The sequence below is a fragment of the Microdochium trichocladiopsis genome, assembly GCF_020744255.1.
Source record: "Microdochium trichocladiopsis strain MPI-CAGE-CH-0230 chromosome Unknown B0I36scaffold_2, whole genome shotgun sequence".
Classification (NCBI taxonomy): domain Eukaryota; kingdom Fungi; phylum Ascomycota; class Sordariomycetes; order Xylariales; family Microdochiaceae; genus Microdochium; species Microdochium trichocladiopsis.
Genome location: NW_025763545.1, coordinates 3731721 through 3750227, shown reverse-complemented (window position 1 = coordinate 3750227; position 18507 = coordinate 3731721). Strand labels below are relative to the sequence as shown.

Genomic DNA, 18507 nt, shown 5'->3' with positions numbered 1-18507 from the left:
CTGCATATTCCTGTCATCCAAAGTCCTATCCTGCCTTCACTCCTTACAGCTTGAGGGTGCTGAGCCGTCCTGGCCAGGGTTCCAGAAAGACTTTGCACTCGTGTGGTGCGCATCATTGGCGCCGAGCCAAACCCTTCCAGGCGGCGGATCGTCCCACTGCACCCACCTCCCCTCATGGCAAGGCGACTTGGCTGACGACTCTGGAGGGTCTTTCTACGAGGGCTCACTCCCAGTCCCGCTTCTCTGTCCATCGGAGAGAAGACTACCGAAGAAACCGGTCGAGCCGATGAGACTACCGTACACGCCTCTCGAACAGACCGACAGGAACAGTCATCTGGGATCGCTGCTCTGCCTACCTGATGAGGCCAGCCGGGCTCTCGACGTGAATGGCACGTAAAACACAGATAACAAATCAATAGGCTAGACTTACACACAGTTTGCGGCCCGACCTTTTCCCACACCTCAGTCTCTTTCCCCGCCTGACCACCACAAGCGTCGTCACTAGAAATCCGCCTGATCCCACAGCCCTAGAAACCCAGCAAAGCCCACTTATACCTGCTTGACCGCTGTGAAAATGGAACGGAACTGTTCGGGTCTTTGATTCTTAAGCGGGACCCCCTCCCCTCCCCCAATCCAGCGTGACCTTTCTCTCAGAACCGAGCCGTGATCGTGCACACATGATCTCGTGGGCCAATTTTCTCTCTCTCTTTTTGGGCCTCCGCCCCTCTCTCTCCGCCTCGTTCTGTCCCACGCCAACCATTTCTGAGAGTCGCTTGGTGGGACAGCTGGCGCGGACCGGCGGTAGCGTGTGATTGAGCACCTTGGGATTGGGCTACAGCGTTCTGGGAAGGGGGCGTTTATCGTCCTCTCACGAAGTCTAGATATCATATCCACGCGATCTCTCTTGATACCGGAGACTTTAGTGCTGCTGCAGTACTTGAGGCCAGACTGGTGATCCAGCCTTTCTTTTTTCGATCTGTTTGAGCGCCAGCGGGTCGTGTTTGACCGCTCGTGTTTGCGTGTCGTTGAGAGTGCAAGGTAGGTACTTTAGGTAGGTAGGGTCAAAGAAGCCCCTCGTCAGAGCATGTGTCCATCAGATGAAAGCTCAACGAATGCTCGGCCATATTCGCAAGATGTGCTTTTCCTCGTCGTGTGTGGTGGTGGTGGTGGTGGGCTTCTTCCGTCAGAAGGAATGCAGGGCTTTGTGTCGACCACCCGAGGGCCCCATTTGGGGACCTGCCCTTAGTAGGTTGGAAATTCCTCGATGGGAAAAGACATGCATCTCGGCATGTTCGGACGATTGGGATCTCGTACCTGTGTCCCCACGATTGCCGGGGAGGAGAGCGGGCAATCTCTATAATTACGCTTTACAAAACCACACTACAGGGGTCATCACAGAAACTAAGTGGCATACTCAAGAAGGTGCAATGGGGAAGAACAATATCACAATGTGGGTGCTCAACAGGGAATCCCCTTTCGCATTATCCGGCTGGACACTGTGGACTATTTTGCGTGAACTTTGGCGAGCGAGAAGCGTCAGTACTACCTATAGCGGAAAGAGCTCGAGATTGGGAGGTGCGTGCAGCAGGGAAAGAGAAGGCGAGAGGGAGACGGCATCACGAGCACAGAGGACCAATTACGACGGTCATCCATACATGACGTTGAAATCTTTGTCGGGGGCATACTTTGATATAATACTGGAATGCCGCGTCCTGCAAAGTAGAGTACACAGGCCCGTCGTCATAGTCGTGTCATGGGTATTGTGTCCTATCTCGTCTAGTGTAATGAAACGCCGGGATTCATGGAACATGTTTCAAAACACAAAGGTGACCTGTAGCCTGAAGATTCACGCAGGAGCCAGTCATCTAGCCTTCTGTGAAATCTCGGCTGTCATCATGTCTGACTCCAGGAATAGTCCTTCGAAGCGTGTGAGGCTCTTTTCCGTGCTCATTTCTGCGTTGTGTGATCAGAAAGAGAACAGAGAACAGGAGGAATGTCCTCAGCGGGTGTCTATTGGCAACCAACCACCGGTCTTGCAGCCTTTTGAGAGAGCCGGGCGTCCTGCAAATGCGACAAGACAGCATGAGGAGTAGCATGCGATAAACGCGGCGCCCATGGATCACGAAACGATGGCCGTGCACACAAGAATACACCAACCGTTTCACAAACACCACCCCGCCCCCCCCGGCGGGGACATATCTTTTCTTTTCCACAGCCGCCATCGCCTTGCTGCTCATATGCAGCGCAGTGTCTTGATGAGAGAATATTGTGGTCTATGCCCGAGGTACAGACTATGACATTCATCCGGGGACACTCTTGTTTGATACATTTCCGGATGACTCCTGTCCTTCGCTAAATACCATTTTTATCTACAGTGCCTACAAGCGGGACGCATATACTGAGTCTGACAGTTAGACCTGTAAGCATGGGTATCAAGACGCGCCTCTTTCGCCATCCAGACCCTGAGTGTCTATCCTAAGGAACAGCAATATTTACCATGACCTGTCGTCGCCCGGAGCAGCACGAACATGGAACTCCTGGAGACACATCCTCCCTGAGGATCCTTCATGTTCTATTCTGAAACACTCGCTCTCTCGGCTGCGTCTGCCTCTAGATACCACGGTTGAAAACCACCATCCCGCCCTCGCCCCCGCGCCCGGAGAACTCGGGCTCCAGGCTCTCGGCACTGATCTTTTGCCGCTGCGGGAACGCCGCGAGCGCCAGCGGGAGCGCGACATAGCTCATGCCCAAGATCAGGCCGAGGTTCACGGGCGTCGTGAGCCGCGGGTTGCGCTTCAGCCACTCCCGCTTCTGCAGCTGCACGAGCAGCAGCGGCGGGACGACCATGATGGGCGTGCTGTTGAGCACCCTGCTCAGCGCGGTCTCGCTGACGGCCAGCGTGGCGGCCTTCTTGCTCTTGCCCAGGCTCGGGGCGCCCTCGGCCTCGGACTTGCCCTGCGCCGCCAGGGACTGCTTCGTGCTCTCCGAGAGCACCGGGTACACGTCGATGCCCGTGCGCATCTCCTCGCCGCGCATGAGGAAGACGTTGAGGAAACCGGCCGAGGCGACGGCGGCAAAGGGCACGAGCCGGCCCAGCAGGAGTTTTGTGGACGGGCTGACGCGCTTCAGGCGCGGGACCAGCGAGTTGAGTCCCACGGCCACGGAGCACGAGGCGCCCACCGCCAGGAAGTAGGACTGGGCGATCTTGGAGTAGGACAGGGGCGAAGACTTGTTGGCGTTGGAGTAGTTGATGGCCACGTTGAGGGACTGGTTGGCAACTTGCCAAGCAATCGTGCCACGAGTCTGCGAAGCGTGAGGAGTGTTAGTGGTGTCGCTTACCAGCCATCATGCCACCATTGTGCGAAAAGGAGCTGCTCAAAGACTTACGGTCAGCCCAGGAGTCAGCATGCCGGCCGTGACGATCAAATTGGAAAGCACGAAACACGACATCCGGAAAGGCAGGAAGACGGGCTCGCCAGTGTCTGCTCAGACGAATTCCACCACCAGTTAGCCATTTCTCTTCTGATCCTGGCTACCCCGACTAGAGTGGACATGTATGCCTTAGGGAAAAGGGATCCTACGCACCAGGATGTATCGTCGAGTCGACAATCTTCTTCGCCTTCCATAGCTCAGGTGTCATCTCCTTGAGCTCGCCCTGCTTGTATTTGGCGATGAGCTGCTTCGCATTGTTGAGGCCTGCCGAACCCGCAAAGAGTGTGCTAATGATCCAATGCCTTGTCAGTCACATGCATCATGTTTCTATCCAGCCGTAAATAAGGATTGGGCATATATGCCACAGTTGGCGAAAAAGCTGCCAATCCATTCGCTGAATAGCAGCAACAAGCTCTCCCCTCCGCGAACTCACCTCGGGTCCGTGATCTCGAGCGTGTGCTGCACACGGCCCCAGTATGTTCCCAGATCATACCGCGACTCGGGAAGCTCCCGCTTGCCTGGGATTGAGGCGGACATTGTGGGCGAGTGGGATTTCTGGGTAGGTTCGGCGATCGCGTGCCTTGCGTACGTGCTCTGGACGAGGGTGATGAAATGGTCGCCAAAATCGTTCGTGCGTTTGGTCGCCCCGACGCGGTACCGTGTCAGTGAGGCAGCTCAGTGAGGCAGCTCCAAGGTCACGTCGCAAGACACGATCGAGCTCGGCAGGCGCAAAACCGCGGTTGGACGCGGCGTTGGAGAACTCGTCGCGGGTCAGTATTTTGGGATTTTGCGATCCAGAGGCCGTGAAATTTGGTGGAGTATGCGCTAAGGGACGGTCAACTGCGGGGGCCGATGTCGGGTGCCGGGCTGCTATCAGCAACGAGTTGCAGGGGGTTGCAGGTGTGGTATGTGTGGGCCTGACCAGGGGGCTCGTATATGCTTGACGGGAAGGACCCTGCCTGGTTGGAACGATAACATCCTGCGAGAGTGTCTGGATTACCAAACCGGACGACAATCTCACATATTATGGTTGGTGAAGCATTCTGAGCCTTGTGCCTGATGGTGATATGTTAGTGAAGGAGGTTCTACTGGGGTGGTGTGACGTTGGAAAGACCAGCGATTTCCACAACTTCATGGGATTTCACCGCTTCTGCTCATTGCTGTTGCACTTCCAAGGAGAAGATCGCAGCGCATGCCTCTATTGCATTGTCTTCCAAGACATTCAACATCGCAGCCCAGGTGTCACATTCCAGCCTTGTCTATACAACTACTAGCCCAACTGCACTCCCACACAAACTCGTGCTGAGCCGACGAGTTTCCACACTTCATTCCCAGACCTTCTTGCTGTTCGACCTGGTATTCGACTTGATCAATTGAGAACCACTACAGACTCTTTGACTCTGCCAACTCCCGCTCCACGGCATCCGCCATGTCGCTCAGCGTATCAAACTTGAAATCCCAAACCTCTTCCCCTTCGGCCACATTCCCCATGATCGCCCCGGGCCTCACGATCCACGCGGAGCCAATGCCGCCGACCTGCCTCGCGGGCAGGTGGTCGTGCCACTGGCTCTGCGCCGTCTGCAGCACGTCCCCTCCTCCGGCCCCGAACGCCGCCTCCTCGACCTTGCCCAGCATGTACCGGAAGTTGTCCAGGGAGGGCTTGTAGCTCCCAATGTCCTGCGCCGTGAGGATCATGTCGAACTCGACCCCGCCCAGCGGCCCGGCGTTGGTCCCCGAGAACGAAGTCCGGTCGACGTTCGACAACACCACCAGCTTGTAGTGCCTGCCCAGCCGGCGCAGCGCGCCCACCGTGTCCGGGAACGCGGGCCAGCGGGCCACGGAGGCGCCGAATGCCCGTGCTGCCGCTGCCGCTTCTTCGCTGTTGTTGTTGTCGTTGTTGTCGCTTTCCTCCTCGGGCGGCGTGCCGCCGCCGGTCAGCCGCGCCACGAGACGCGGGTATATCGCCGCCAGCACGTCCGCGTACAGCATGTCCGGGTGCGCGGCCTGCTGCGCGGCCTCGAGCTCGTGCACCGTCTCGAGGATCTTGCGGCGGGTCAGACCTTCCTTATTGCCAGGACTGGAACCAGACGAAGAAGAAGCAGACGAGGAGGAAGGAGCAGAGCGGGCATTCAGCCGGTCCACGACGTCCCTCCCCAGCGCTGGCGCCAGCGCCTCAATGATGCCCGACTCCCAGTCTATCAGCGTGCCGTACACATCGAACGTGAGGACCCGGTAGTCTGTGAGTTTCTTCTGCTTCATCTCGTTGTCCATCTGCTGCTGGTGCTGACGGGTTTCTTGTTGTTGTTGTGTGTTCGTTGTTGTGCTGTCGTGGACTATGGTGTAGATAACTTCTTAAAGCAGTATTGTTGTACTTGGATGAAGTCGTCTTTGCTTGTCTGAATGGAGCTAAACAAAGACAAGAGGGGGAAAGAATATGACTCGAGGACGCGACCAATGAGACACAGGTCTTATATTCCAGGTTGGTACTCAAAAGTACCTTGAAGTAAGTCTGGAAGTCTGCTGCGAGTGCACGTATGACTATCCGCGAGGTCGTCGACTTATAAGTGGATTGGCAAACATTCAATGCGGGGGAAAAAGGCCACTTGAACCCAAACAAAGCTCGAATGTGTCACCGGCCAGTCTCACGAGAGGGGCCAAAGGCAAAAAGAAAGAACACGAAACACTGGGCGACTCCTCATAATGCGGAGACACAAGCGGAAGATACCGCCATCAGCGAATTGAGATACGGGCGCAGGCGCGCCTTCTGGATACAACTGCATGCGTGTGTTCATAGGGCAACATTTGACCTCACGCATGGCCCGCTCCAGTGCGCCTCGAGGCGGTGCCAAGCCCCCCTAGTGAGTGATCTGTGGTCCCACTCACATGGTCATGGATTCAACCATCTGGACATGCATTTGTCCTCTTATCATAAATCATCGCTTGAGGATATGGTGCATTTGTAATTCCGGCACTTGAACTCTCGTTGAACTTTCACACAAATCTATGAGCTAAAGATTTTGGCCTTTCCAAGTAGATGTCAGAAAAACGCCATGCTAGTAAAATATATCAACGCCAAAGCAAGCTGAATGCTTGGCCACACCAAACAGCGTCAAAGGAATCAGAAAATCGGGTGGTAGAAATGCCCCAACACTCAGAACACGGATCCGATACCAGCCACGAGAAGATATCAAGTCCACGTTTAGAAGTAAAACTGCTGCTGATGCGCGGAAGACTGGCTCGCCGTCCGTCCTTGCTGGTGCTGCTGCGGCGGCGTGGAAAAGTCGAAGCTCATGTCTACGCCGGTGTAGAACGGGTCCGGAGATTCTGTCAAGCCGGTGATAGATGGTCAGCATTATGCGGATACCTCCTCACATGATGAACAAGCCTTGCAAAGTGGCCGCGGGATCTTCATCACACAAGGACAAAGAGAAACATTACAACGCACCCCAAAAGATGGAATCGTAGAGCTCCATCGGCGCCAAAGCCGAAACGTCCATGCCATTGAAGTCCATGACTGTACTCTGCTGCGCTGCTGTATTAGATACTTGTTGGTGGTCGAGAGCACCAGAATATGCCCTGTGGATTGCAGTAGAACTGACGTGTCAGTACATTGTTCAACATCGTGAAAAAGGGAGGTTTACGACAAGAACAGTCCAACGAAAGAAACAAGAAGCAGACGAAGGATAACCTACCCCGGAAACTCTGAGAAATTGCTTCCATTCTGGAGCTCGGCCATAGCCAGCGCGGCGTCTTGGTGTCGATCAACAAACTCGTGATCTGACTGGCCTGACGGAGGGGATAGCTGGGAGTTTTGCTGTCGCTGCTGCTGCTGTTGCTGCTGATACTGCTGAGATTCGGGAAAGCCTTGCTGCTGTGGCTGACTCTGGTGGTGCGGATACACATTCTGGGAACCAGACACCGCTGTCCCTGGTGGCGCTGAAACCTGGCCTGGCACGGGTGTTCTCGTCCTCGACGCAGCCTCGCTCTTCATTGCAGCCGCTGCGGCAGTGGCTCCATGCAATGTGCCATGGTCGTAGATGTTCTTCAGCGCGTGCAGAGCCCTCGATAGCGGACCGCTGAGCTCAATTTCCAGCGCGCTGCGCGTGATGTTGCTATCATGATGAGATGCAGCGGGACTGGTCGAGTCTCTCGCCGCCGCAGCTGACAGCGCGGCAATCAGGTCGCCCTGAAGCCCCCGGATCTCCGGGTCCTGCTTCTTTTCTGCGCCAGAAATGATGCCGAGGAGCACTGCCGATGACAAGCCGTGGTAGGTGAACGCCCAGCTGCGTGTAGGGATGTTGGAGATGCGGTGCATGGCGAGGAACATACGCACTGTCTCCGCGAGGTTGACCTTGCACTTCTCAGACAACATCTTCTTTTCGCTCTCGCTGAGCTTGGTGTCGTTATCTTGCCGCAGAGATGGTCGGCAGCAGACCGAGATGACAAAAGATGTATGAAGGCGAAGGGCAAAGAATTGCAGGCGGTCCACGACGGTTTTGCAGGTTTCCTTACTACGAAGCTGCGGGTGCATTCGACCTCGCAAGGCCTCGATGGCGTCACAGTTGCTGAGGATAGATTCGGCTGTTGAGTTGGCTATGGCATCAGGGTTGAGCTGCTTCGAGATGATCTCACAGAGGTGATACATGGCCTCAAGATAGGAGAGGTTGTCTGGTGACGAGATTGGCTGCAAGGGGATGGGACAGCATTGAATGTTTGTCATGTTGGGTCTTTTCAGTGTCAGCCTCGACACAAGCCCGATGACCCAACAAGAGATGAAATAATCCAGACTTACCGATCAAATGATAATGAAGTCAATGTGTCATGCCATTGGCAAGTCCACCTATACATTTCGTCAGCATATTTCTCCAAAGGCTTTGTCGGCGGCCAGCCTCCACCTACCATAACTTCCGCCGCGCAAAATTCTTCTGGGCTGCCTCGGGCGACATGTCGTCATCAAGGGGTGGTGTCCGATGCAGCCCGAGAGACTGTGCGAGGCGACAAGTCATGCCTATGAGCGCCCACGAGCCCTCGGCTTTCATGTCGTTCAGAAGCACAAACCCCACGATGAGCAGAGCCTGTATTGAGTCGAGGTTTGGCCTGTTTCAAGGAGTCAACATGAGTTGGTTCTTGTAGAACATGTCTTTGCCCAACGAAAGAAAACAGCCACTTACCGTAGCAAGAAGTTGCCGAGCTGCAAGAAGTGAAATGAGATCTGCACATAGCGCTGCGAGTCCCTCGTGCGGACATGATACGGGGAATCGTGGTACTGGGAGCCAACGGCGAGCACCGCAAAGAGGATTGCGAGCCACGATGCCGAAACGGGCCGGGAGGACTTGGGCACACTCGAGTTGCTGCGCGTCCTCTCCTCCAGGTAGATCATCATGCGGGACTCGAGGTCGTCGATATCGATGACGAAACCCCAAAAGGGATGTGTGACCTCCTTGTAGGCTCTGAATAGTCTGTTTCGAGTGTCAGTGTGGATATCAGCTTTGCCGCCCCGACAACCCATCCTACATACTTCATAACCTCTCTGTCCGACGGCAGTTGCGTAAATATGTCCTGGGTCACACGGTCGAGATGCTTCGCCGACATCAAGGGGAACGCGGCGCTGTTGTCGAGGCCGAGGATGGGCCTCATGTCACGACGGATATCGACGCCGCCCTTTGTCTCCATGGGCGAAGGCTGGTCGCGGAGGAGGGCAGGGATGCTGTTCTGGCCGACGTACCGCGACATCTCGGCCGTCTCTGGCTCATCGTCGGCCGAAGCTGCGTGCGGCCATTCCCCCTGGTCTGGCCGCTCTTCCTTGCTCCCACTGACCTGGCTGTTGTGGTGATGTTGTTGTTCTTGTGGTTTATGCTGCTGGTCATACACATCTATCGAGCGAGCCCGTTTCCTGCCGTAGTGAGAGGGCCCAGCAGTGGTGCCGTCCGAGGAGGAGACGCTGTCATGGGAGTTTGTGATGCCTTGGCCACTACTAGAACCACCAGCACCAGCGGCAGCAACAGTGCCAGCCGAGGCGGCTGACGGGCGGTTTGGCCGGTAAGAGCAGAGCTGAGGATGCTCGCGCTTGACGCAGTTGTCGCAAGGGTGCTTGTTGTCACACTTTACCTTGCGCTGCCGGCACGGCCAACACGCGGTTCCTGCGAGTGGCCATTCAGTAAGCTGTATGCTTCGAGCGATGGACAGAAGAAGGATGGATCGAGTCTATCCCAGGCACTTACCATAGCGGACCTTGCGGTGCGAGTGGATGATGTGGCTCGCCTGCTCGGGAGTCAGGTCCTCGACAGGCACCTGGGACAGCGGCAGCGCCGGCGGTTGCGGCTGCAGCTCCGCCTCGTTGCTGCTGCTGTTGGCGTCGTGTGCAGACCGCATCGGGGCGTCATCCATCACATGCCCTTCGATTGACTGACTCTGGGCTACCGGGGACACAGCGCCGTAGTGCGATCTGCGGGAGGGTCCGTTCTGTCTCCGAGGCACTGCGTGATGCCGAAAGACCTCCGCCTTTCAGGGTCCGCTTGGCGGGTTCCAAGGTTGGTTGGGGCGGTTTAGGTGTGTGGGGGGGAGCTGGGCTGCGTTTGCTTCTTGGGGGAGGCCGCGTTGAATGCCTGAGGCTTCAATTAACATAATTGGACAGCAAGCACGGAGCCAACACCGCTTCGGATACAACCCTGGAATGCTCGCACACGAGAATATTCACAGGCCTCGTCAACGAAGCCTGCAGTATATATAATAAGAGTAGCACCTGTATCCGCCCGGGTGAAGCTCAGCAAAGGACCTTGTCGTGCGTGGTGACGAGTCTGTCCCACGGTATGGGGGAGGACTCCCTGCTTCTCCAACTCCGTCAACTCCACAAAGCAGCGTCTGGCTGGCAGCGGCGGCTGGATGCTTCCACAGCTCAACTGCGCGCGCATTTCTTTGTTTGTAACAAATAGGCAAACATGGAACCTTTCTGCGCCAGTTATTTGCCCGGCGACAACTAGTACTTACAAATCAATGTCGTCCTCACCACTTTGCACACACAGCCACAGCATGTTGCACTAGACTCAACGAGCATAAATCGACCAATGCCGAAACTCCGGGGGAAGTGGTTTACTATCAGTCCCTCTGGTTTGATGGTGATATATATTTCAATAAGCCCGCTCTTATCACAATCCGGTCTTGTGGCCTAATGGCAAGGCGTCAGATTTCGGTCCACTGAAGTCCCTTCCTCTGAAGATTCTGGGTTCGATCCCCAGCGAGATCGTGCTATTTATCTTTTGCTTTTTGCGTCTCGTGTATCCTCAACTCTTTCCTTTCTTTTTGTGATTTCGGGTCCGTATTTCTGTCTTCTGATGTCCCGTTGATGCAGCACTTGATTGTTTTGGTCAACTGGAACGTCTGTTTCTTGCTAGGATATACTGTGTGTGGTGGGAAGTGAGAGGTAATAGGTCTGAGACGTGGCGGCAAGCATGAGGCAGGAGAAGAGGAAGGAGTTTCCACCGGTAAACTTGACACCAGACTGTTCTTTATTTGTTGTCTGTGGAAATTACATTGCATTCGCCAAGGCTCAACGCCCATAGTCCAGAGAGCAACACAAATGCCCATCCGTGCAGCTTACTCCGAAGCAGTCTCCCACTCAAACCCGTTAACCACGGCGCGGTGCTGTTGATTCTCAGCCGTGTTTTCATCATCGTCGTCGTCGTCGTCGTCATCCGCGTTTGCAGTCTCAACATCATTGTTCACCTCATCGTCCGTCAGATGGAACGAGCTCGAGCTGTCGTCGTCGTCGTCCACCAAGTACCCATGCTGCTCGCGTTCCATCGAGTGGATGAGCCCCGTGCTGAGCCACCCGCTGCGCGAGTCAAAAAGCGACGCGACATCTGGTCTCCTTTCGCCGTGCAGATAGGGTGGAATATAATTCCCTCTGAGCTTGACCGACATGATGCTCACGTGAGGTTGTGGTTGTGCAGTCTTTGCAGCATCGTCTCTATTGCTATCTGGGCCGGACTCGGGCGGTGGCAATATAGCCGCATCAGAGTCCGACTCATGCCTGTCTCGGGCAATGATGGTGCCGTCGAGTGCGACAATGATGGGGCCGAGACGGGCAAAGTTGGCGTCCATTGGCATGGGATCCCAGTATGGTATCTTGGGCAGCCAGATGTCAAGATGAAATGTCTCGTCACGCGCCTGGGCGTTCTTGATGAGCTGGTCCACCTTCAGCAGCGAGGTCAAGATCTTGTTGACGAGCTCAGAATTGTCGGGCCCAAAGCCCGTGATGCGCAGCTGCTTCAGATTTGGTGGCAATGGATACGCAAGCATCCACGGCTGGCTGCGGCGTGCGGCGGGGAAGTCGCCAAGCTCGAGCCGCGTGAGATCCCTGAAATCTCCCAAGGACAAAGTGATGTCTGCAGTTGATGAGTGAGTCTGTCGCAGGTAGCTCGAGCTCTTGATTCGCAGACATGTGAGGGACTGCGCCTGCTGTGCGAAGGCTGCATTCAAGGTGTCGACATCATGTCCGATCAGGTGGTCGAGGAATCGCGCGACACCTGGCCTATGATGTGAGACTTCTTCAAACGCAAAGTGCTTGAGAGCCCGGGGCAGCGACAAGATCTGCATGAGCGCTTGTGCAGAGACTAGACTCTCCTCGAAATGCAAAGACTCGAGGGCCGTCTTGTGTCGGAATTCATCTAGGCCGGCCTCCCATTCGGCATCGTCTGCCTCATGGCGCACGATGCCCACGCAGGACAACTTGATATCTCGAAGTGTAGGGTGCAGAAAGATTGGACAACTGGGTTTGATAAACCAGAAGCGCTCATCCTCACCCGACCAGTGTAACGTTACTGCGAACTGGCGTCAGTACCTTGAAGTCTGTGAATTTTGTCCTTGGATAGACCCCGGGCAACAAGCTTACATGAGAGGAGGTGCTCCAGTGGTCGCGGAGCCGCCACTGTGCTTCTTAAAGATGCCTTCTCGAATGCATCAAGACAGTTTTGCATGTCCGGCTTCCACTGGCCCTGCCTTCTCGCCCATGGCTGGCACTCAGGGCTCTCGGACAAGAGGCGGCGCAGGTTGAGCATGGCTGCGAGATCTGGGGGTTGCAGGTCGCCATGCTTGTATTCCTTGGTGGACCACTGGAGCTCCAGGTCCTGGATGTATCGCAGGCGCCCCGGGTCTGCCTCCAGCGCTTGGGCCAGCTTTTCCATGGACGAGCGCTTGCGGAAAGCTATCGTGTGGTAGAGAGCGTGCTCGGCGACGCCCTGAAAGGCTCGGCAGACGAGCAGAGATGCCCGGATAGAGTCGATGTCGCCATCCTCGCGCAGAAAGTCAAAGACCTGGTAGAGGACCTCGGTCGGGAGAGCGAGCACATCCATGGCCGTCCGGACAGCCAACTAGCGACGAAGGGGTTTCCCACTCGAGCTGGTTTACATCATCTGGGGGCGTCTGTTCTGAGGGGGGCGGTGGTTGGAGGTGTGCTGCATTGTGCCTGCCTCAGGCGTCGAGATATCAGCTGGGATGTTGATACCGCACGGCACTGGCCACAGAGAGCCTAGCCAGAACTAGGGTGCAGCTGCGTCATCCTGACCGCGAACGCTCTGGCTTCCACTGCAATATACAGCCTACGGCACCAGCCAACGTACTGCACCTCAGTTGTGGTTTCTCCCAATCGAGAATCGTCCGAGATGGCTCTGGAGATTCAGTCGAGGATGGCCTTGCAACATGGCACGGTCTTTAAGAGCCAAAGACCGCCTATCCCCGGCGCCCTCCAGCCCAGGGATGGTGTCTCCGCCCCTCACTGCTGCCACAATTACGTATGGATGCCCCATCTGATGGGCAAGCCAAAACCACACGATTCTCACATTTGTACTTACTCGAGTACTTTACGTTTGCGCAAGCACTTAGCAGCGACTAAAGAGTCAGATTGTCTCGCCATTTCTCCTGATCATGATCAAATAGATCACAACTCGTCTCCCCGGAATTATCCCAAGTCAGCACGGACTTGCGCCGCCCTCAAAGCGGGGCCCTGATAGACTTGCCATAAAATACAATTGGCCTCGGGGCCGGCGCAATTGTACTGCCGAACAACGACAGGATCAGAATCCTCAAAAGTCGTGAAGTATATGGCCTCGGGGCCCGGCGCAATTGTTCCTGCCGAACGACAACAGAATGAGAATACCAAAAGATCGACGTCGTGCGCCAGATGGACCCCTACGGGTAGGTGCAGTTAGTTGACTTCGTTGCGCCTGTTAACTCCTGCTCAATGCGGAGCTATCGCCATGGATAAATGCGTGCCAGGGGGGAGGCGCTTCAAAGAGCACGACGACCCCTCATTTCGTCGGGATTAGCCACCCGCGCCCAGCTCGAAGCGTGTTTGGAGATGCGGGTAGTCAACAGTCAGGGCAAGGGTCTTGAGAGGTGTGCATAAATACAACTAGGACGCGGACACCCCAAGCATCATAGCTGCTAGTGTTCCTGGAAGCACTCATTGCTGCGACTTCTGTGGCTCACTGTACTCGCGCTCCGGACAACACCACACTAAACACAACAACACTATCCTAGCAAACATGTCAGTACCTCAGGGTCTCCAGCAGTCACTTGACGCCACCAAGGTCGAATATCGCCGCCTTGGAAGCAGCGGGCTCAAGGTCTCGGTCCCGGTGTTTGGGTGCATGAGCTTTGGCGATTCCAGGTCGATGAACTGGGTAATTGACGAAGATGAGGTAGGTGGGCAGTGTAGTTCTTGGAGGCTTCACGATCTCCGATTCTCCAATTACATTGCTAACCACAACGACTGTTACCAGGCTCTGCCTCTTCTCAAGTATGCCTATGACCGGGGCATCAACAGCTGGGACACGGCCAACATGTACTGCAACGGTGCCAGTGAAATAATCGTCGGCAAGGCCCTCAAGAAGTACAACATCCCACGCGAGAAGGTGGTCATCATGACAAAGTGCTTCTGGGGTGTTGGCGAGCAGCCCGAGGTCAGCCACTGGAGGTCCCGTGCCGACTTTGAGGCGTCAAAGGACTATGTCAACCAGCACGGTCTGTCTCGGGCAGCCATCTTCAACCAGGTCGAGGCGTCCCTGAAGCGACTGGACACGCCTTACATCGACCTGCTGCAGATTCACCGCTTCGACTACGACACGCCGATTGAGGAGACCATGAAGGCTCTGCATGACCTCGTCGAGCAGGGCAAGGTCCGTTATATCGGTGCCTCGAGCATGTGGTATGTCCTCCAGAGACTTCACTTACCGGCACACCATTCTGCCCTTTCACTCTCGCTGCATACAGAACCTAGCCGCTGACTATTGCTCGTCTCGCCGAGCCAGGGCCGTCAACTTTGCCCGGATGCAGTTCGTCGCCGAGAAGAACGGCTGGACAAAGTTCGTCTCGATGCAGAACTACTACAGCCTGCTTTACCGCGAGGAAGAGCGCGAGATGAACCGCTTCTGCAACGACACGGGTGTCGGCCTGATCCCGTGGTCCCCTCTGGGCCGGGGCCACCTCGCGCGTCCTGTGAGCGAATTTGGCACTACCAAACGCAGCGAGGGCGAGAAGGCCGCCACCGGTGGCAAAAACCTGCCGGAAGTCGACGTCAAGATCATCGGCCGCGTGCAGGAGCTGGCCGAGAAGAAGAAGAAGGAAGACGAGACCTGGACCATGGCGCACGTCGCGCTCGCCTGGATCAGCAAGCGGGTCGCCTCGCCGATTGTCGGGTTCTCGAGCACGAAGCGCATCGACGAGGCCATCTCTGCGCGGGGCAAGGCCCTGACTGGGGAGGAAGAAAAGTACCTCGAGGAGCTGTACCAGCCCAAGGCTGTTGTCGGGCACTCGTAAGCAGGATCTTTCAGGAGATTAGTTCTCAGAAAGTCGTGCGTCAACGTCGGGAGGTTGTGGTTTGCTGCACAGCGATACACCCGGCTGTGTATATATGCTCTCTGCAAGGTGGCCACAGCATTTCCATTTGAACAAAAGAAACACAGATAGAAAAACTATGAATAGAAAGGAGTGAAATAAACGGACTCAATAGAAGGTTCCTCTCACATTATTGTACATGATCCATGTGGACCTTTGAAGATTGGATTGGCGTAAGGGCTTTGCTTAGCCCAGATGCTTCAACCACATTTGGGTGCAATGTGCCTCGAGCCGATCATCAACAGGCCTTGGTGCACAACAGCGAACAAAGGCACACCAGTTAGGTGATTCTGCAATCAGCTCATGGAAACCAAGCTCTCTTGTTGGCAAGTCGCATTGGATAGTCATGGCAGCCACATATTCTGACGGGGTTTGAAAAGGTTTTAACGGCAAAAGAGTCTCCCGCTCTGCTATGTTGCAAGCTCGAAGTGTACCTCCTCCCCGTCTACTAGTCGGCTGCATGTACCGAGTCCCGAGCATTATGCATTGATATGATATATACAAGTTTCCCCTAGTTTCCCAAATCAAAATCAAATCAAACAGGCCCAACAGCCTTGCTCTCCTGCTGGGCCGCCGCCCCGCGGTGCTCAACCTCGTTCTTCATGACCACCGCCCGGGCATTGTTCTTCTTGCTCCGGTCCGTGCTCACCGTCGCCGCGGCCGCCGCGACCGCGAGCGCGCCAAACGCAATGGCGACCAGGTACACGAGCCTGAACCCCTGCACGTAGCTCTGGCGCACCGCATCCGCCGCGTTGGCCGCGAGCTGGGGCGTCATGCCCGCCACGGCGCCGTACGCGGCCGCCGTGTTGGTCCCCGCGGCCTTGACCAGCGCGGCCAGTAAGCTGTCCGAGTAGGTTATCCCGGGAGTGTTGTTGATGGCCGCGGTGAGCTCGCCTGGTAGGACCTGTGCGGACTTGTTGGAGTAGATGGCTGTGTAGATTGCTGTTGCCACTGCGCCGCCGAAGAGGCGGAATGTGCCGGCTAGGCCGACTGCTACGCCACTGTTTGCGAGGGGAAGATTTTGTTAGCTGTGATATAATTTTGTGGAGAAAGAGAGAAGGGGGAAATAGGTCAAGGTGCAGTGAGATGAGAGGTGGCGGCGATAATTACTTACAGATCTTCCTGGCTCTCCAAGCCAAAGGACAGCATAGTGAAGGACAGCAGCTGGGGAGGGGTGATGGTGGTCGCCGCCAGGACGACAGTGGCAATAGCCTGGGCCTTGTCGTTTGATCCAACCGAAGCCATCGACGCAATGAGCGCGGTCTGGACGACGGTGAAGCCGACAAGCTGCCACTTCTCGTGGTGCAGGCGCGAGCAGACAAAGACGGTCAGCAGGCCGGCGGTCCAGGTTCCGCAGCTGAAGATCATGGCGTAGACGCCCTTCATGATGACGTCGTTGGCAGGGATGAAGAATGCCTGCGACTGCCGCGGCCACAGTACGTTCATGCTGTAGTACAGCATGCCGCCGACGAAGCACACGACAATGACCATGTCAAACTCGCGGACCTGGCGGAACAGCTTGGGCGGGAACAGCGGGTACTTGAGGTCCATGAAGGCGCACCAGAACCCGACCGCGATGAAGCAGCAGCCCCGAGCACTATGGGGACTATGGTTCCCGCGCTCATCCAGGGGTACGTGCGGCCACCAAAGTTGATACCAAGCAGGAAGAGGACGCCCCCAGTCATGAAGAGGAAGACGCCAACCCAGTCCATCTGGGCGAGCAGCTGGAGCTTGGTCTTGCCGTCGTTACGGTGCTTCATCTCAAAGTCCGGAGGCTTGTAGAACAGGAAGAGGAGGATAAAGGCGAAACAGTGGAAGCTGAAGAGATACCAGTACGCGCCGCGCCAACCAATGGGCTGGTAGGCGATGAACGCGTAGGCGACCACTGGTGACGAGAAGGCAAGAGCGAGAGAAACGTCAAGCCCTCCGACAGCCATGATACGGTACCGGTTGGGCACGCATTCCTGCACGCAGGCGTAGCAAAGCTCTTGGAAGCCGCTGCCGATGCCAAACAGGGCACCAGAGACAATCATTTGGTTGATGCTGCGGCCGTTGGCTCCCACCAGGGTGCCGCAGATGGAAATGAGGGCTCCCGTCATCATAAAGTAGCGGCGCCCAAAGATGTCACTAAGACGGCCGCCGATGGACACCAGGATCGAGGCTCCTAGCGGCCAGCAGAGGGTGATCCATGTCGAGTTGGGATCGGGGCCGAGTTCGGCGTTGATATAAGGAAGAGTCGTCGCAGGAATCAGCAAGCTCATGATGTAGGCATTAATCTGACCACACATGGCCTTGGGCGAGTTTCGAGTCAGTACATCTCAAGCTGCACAGACTGAAGCAATGACAGAGACAACCCACAATATAGGCAAGAACAGTTTCTCTGGTCAGCTTGCCATCGCCATCTTCAGAAAAGTAGGCCTGGTCACTGCCATCCTCGATATGCTCGACAGTGTCCTGCTGCTTTTCGACAGAGCCTCGCGAGTCCTCTTGCGAGGAGCTATGAGCCTGAGGGACGGCGGTCATCTTGACCAAACAATGTGTTGGCAGCTCGCGGCCAAGATTAGATACTCCAGAGATACGGACGAGAAAGTGTGATTCGTGTAACGTGGTAGGGTAGGAGGACTGCAGAGATGGAAGAGAACAGACTCGACCCAGGAACTATTCATCTGCAGCTCAACCACGTGTGATAGAAGAGGAGGGATCGACAACCGGATCTGCAGACCATCTAGCAACTTATATAAAAAGGACTAGACTCGAGAGATAAAGCCTGCAGGTTCGCACATTCCATTGTGTCGGAATATATCCGCTGAGGCCTAGGCTGTTCCAAGGTGCTGGGACCAGCCAGTGAGACGCTGGAAACAGGTAGCCGGGCTTGCCCTCCTGCATGCTGGCCGTTGTCGATCAGCACATGGAAAGCGAGCGAGGACAGGCTTGTGGCACCACTGCTGAATCATTGACAGCAGCCGCTAGTCTCAGCCTCAAGGTGCCTCTACGGCAAGAAAGCCGCCAAGCGTGACCACAGAGGCGGCCTGGGCAGGGGCGGGTTGGCAGGGGGGCGTTTGCGGCCCCATGGGGAAGCCCCCGGAAGCCCAGCTAAAGTACCTAGCCTTTGTGCCGGGTCCGTCGGCAGGGCTGTTTTTCTCAGCATACCTAGGCCGCTCACTATCTGGCTCCAGTGACACC

The 18507-nt window shown here is 55.9% G+C and overlaps 7 protein-coding genes and 1 non-coding gene across 8 annotated transcripts; 3 read left to right on the top strand and 5 right to left on the bottom strand.

Moving 5' to 3' along the window:
* Positions 1 to 993: 993 nt before the first annotated feature.
* On the top strand, positions 994 to 2203 carry B0I36DRAFT_77220 (uncharacterized protein). The gene has a single exon (XM_046163350.1). The coding sequence runs from the start codon at positions 1098 to 1100 to the stop codon at positions 2091 to 2093; it is 996 nt and encodes a 331-aa protein (XP_046017354.1). The 5' UTR covers positions 994 to 1097; the 3' UTR covers positions 2094 to 2203.
* A 13-nt stretch (positions 2204 to 2216) lies between these two features.
* Positions 2217 to 4421, bottom strand: B0I36DRAFT_315837 (Tricarboxylate/iron carrier). The gene is made up of 4 exons (XM_046152923.1): positions 3866 to 4421; positions 3586 to 3719; positions 3388 to 3482; positions 2217 to 3303 (listed from the first exon to the last, which is right to left on the bottom strand). Exons 1-4 carry the CDS (start codon positions 3967 to 3969, stop codon positions 2611 to 2613), a joined length of 1026 nt encoding a protein of 341 aa, XP_046017353.1. The 5' UTR covers positions 3970 to 4421; the 3' UTR covers positions 2217 to 2610.
* Positions 4422 to 4815: 394 nt separating this feature from the next.
* Positions 4816 to 5691, bottom strand: B0I36DRAFT_237948 (haloacid dehalogenase; the record flags this gene model as incomplete). Its single annotated transcript, XM_046149567.1, has 2 exons — positions 4816 to 5496; positions 5575 to 5691. 2 exons carry the CDS (start codon positions 5689 to 5691, stop codon positions 4816 to 4818), a joined length of 798 nt encoding a protein of 265 aa, XP_046017352.1.
* A 692-nt stretch (positions 5692 to 6383) lies between these two features.
* B0I36DRAFT_315833 (fungal-specific transcription factor domain-containing protein) lies at positions 6384 to 9959 on the bottom strand. The gene is made up of 8 exons (XM_046152922.1): positions 9654 to 9959; positions 8951 to 9572; positions 8604 to 8891; positions 8332 to 8529; positions 8225 to 8272; positions 7125 to 8159; positions 6878 to 7008; positions 6384 to 6756 (listed from the first exon to the last, which is right to left on the bottom strand). The coding sequence occupies exons 1-8, from the start codon at positions 9817 to 9819 to the stop codon at positions 6632 to 6634; spliced, it is 2613 nt and encodes an 870-aa protein (XP_046017351.1). The 5' UTR covers positions 9820 to 9959; the 3' UTR covers positions 6384 to 6631.
* A 594-nt stretch (positions 9960 to 10553) lies between these two features.
* B0I36DRAFT_381284 (uncharacterized protein) lies at positions 10554 to 13153 on the bottom strand. Its single transcript, XM_046160848.1, has 2 exons — positions 12323 to 13153; positions 10554 to 12251 (listed from the first exon to the last, which is right to left on the bottom strand). Exons 1-2 carry the CDS (start codon positions 12780 to 12782, stop codon positions 11026 to 11028), a joined length of 1686 nt encoding a protein of 561 aa, XP_046017350.1. The 5' UTR covers positions 12783 to 13153; the 3' UTR covers positions 10554 to 11025.
* Positions 10587 to 10675, top strand: B0I36DRAFT_t39. Its single transcript has one exon. It is a non-coding gene; the product is annotated as a tRNA-Arg (tRNA).
* Positions 13154 to 13876: 723 nt separating the features above from the next.
* On the top strand, positions 13877 to 15454 carry B0I36DRAFT_315830 (NADP-dependent oxidoreductase domain-containing protein). The gene is made up of 3 exons (XM_046152921.1): positions 13877 to 14129; positions 14211 to 14635; positions 14739 to 15454. Exons 1-3 carry the CDS (start codon positions 13974 to 13976, stop codon positions 15244 to 15246), a joined length of 1089 nt encoding a protein of 362 aa, XP_046017349.1. The 5' UTR covers positions 13877 to 13973; the 3' UTR covers positions 15247 to 15454.
* A 405-nt stretch (positions 15455 to 15859) lies between these two features.
* On the bottom strand, positions 15860 to 17847 carry B0I36DRAFT_346228 (fungal trichothecene efflux pump; the record flags this gene model as incomplete). Its single annotated transcript, XM_046156434.1, has 4 exons — positions 15860 to 16325; positions 16439 to 16921; positions 16960 to 17615; positions 17683 to 17847. The coding sequence occupies 4 exons, from the start codon at positions 17845 to 17847 to the stop codon at positions 15860 to 15862; spliced, it is 1770 nt and encodes a 589-aa protein (XP_046017348.1).
* Between the last annotated feature and the right edge of the window lie 660 nt (positions 17848 to 18507).

Excerpts from the sequence above, each read along its gene's own strand:
- B0I36DRAFT_77220 (XM_046163350.1), top strand. The coding sequence starts at position 1,098 with ATGAAAGCTCAACGAATGCTCGGCCATATTCGCAAGATGTGCTTTTCC.
- B0I36DRAFT_315837 (XM_046152923.1), bottom strand. The coding sequence starts at position 3,969 with ATGTCCGCCTCAATCCCAGGCAAGCGGGAGCTTCCCGAGTCGCGGTAT. Across the intron at positions 3,720-3,865 it reads CTCGAGATCACGGACCCGAG|CACACTCTTTGCGGGTTCGG; the intron begins GTGAGTTCGCGG and ends TTGGATCATTAG. Across the intron at positions 3,483-3,585 it reads CGACTCGACGATACATCCTG|ACACTGGCGAGCCCGTCTTC; the intron begins GTGCGTAGGATC and ends TCGTCTGAGCAG.
- B0I36DRAFT_315833 (XM_046152922.1), bottom strand. The coding sequence starts at position 9,819 with ATGGATGACGCCCCGATGCGGTCTGCACACGACGCCAACAGCAGCAGC. Across the intron at positions 9,573-9,653 it reads GCACCGCAAGGTCCGCTATG|GAACCGCGTGTTGGCCGTGC; the intron begins GTAAGTGCCTGG and ends GGCCACTCGCAG. Across the intron at positions 6,757-6,877 it reads CTACGATTCCATCTTTTGGG|AATCTCCGGACCCGTTCTAC; the intron begins GTGCGTTGTAAT and ends CCGGCTTGACAG.
- B0I36DRAFT_381284 (XM_046160848.1), bottom strand. The coding sequence starts at position 12,782 with ATGGATGTGCTCGCTCTCCCGACCGAGGTCCTCTACCAGGTCTTTGAC. Across the intron at positions 12,252-12,322 it reads ACTGGAGCACCTCCTCTCAT|TAACGTTACACTGGTCGGGT; the intron begins GTAAGCTTGTTG and ends GCCAGTTCGCAG.
- B0I36DRAFT_315830 (XM_046152921.1), top strand. The coding sequence starts at position 13,974 with ATGTCAGTACCTCAGGGTCTCCAGCAGTCACTTGACGCCACCAAGGTC. Across the intron at positions 14,130-14,210 it reads GGGTAATTGACGAAGATGAG|GCTCTGCCTCTTCTCAAGTA; the intron begins GTAGGTGGGCAG and ends GACTGTTACCAG. Across the intron at positions 14,636-14,738 it reads ATCGGTGCCTCGAGCATGTG|GGCCGTCAACTTTGCCCGGA; the intron begins GTATGTCCTCCA and ends TCGCCGAGCCAG.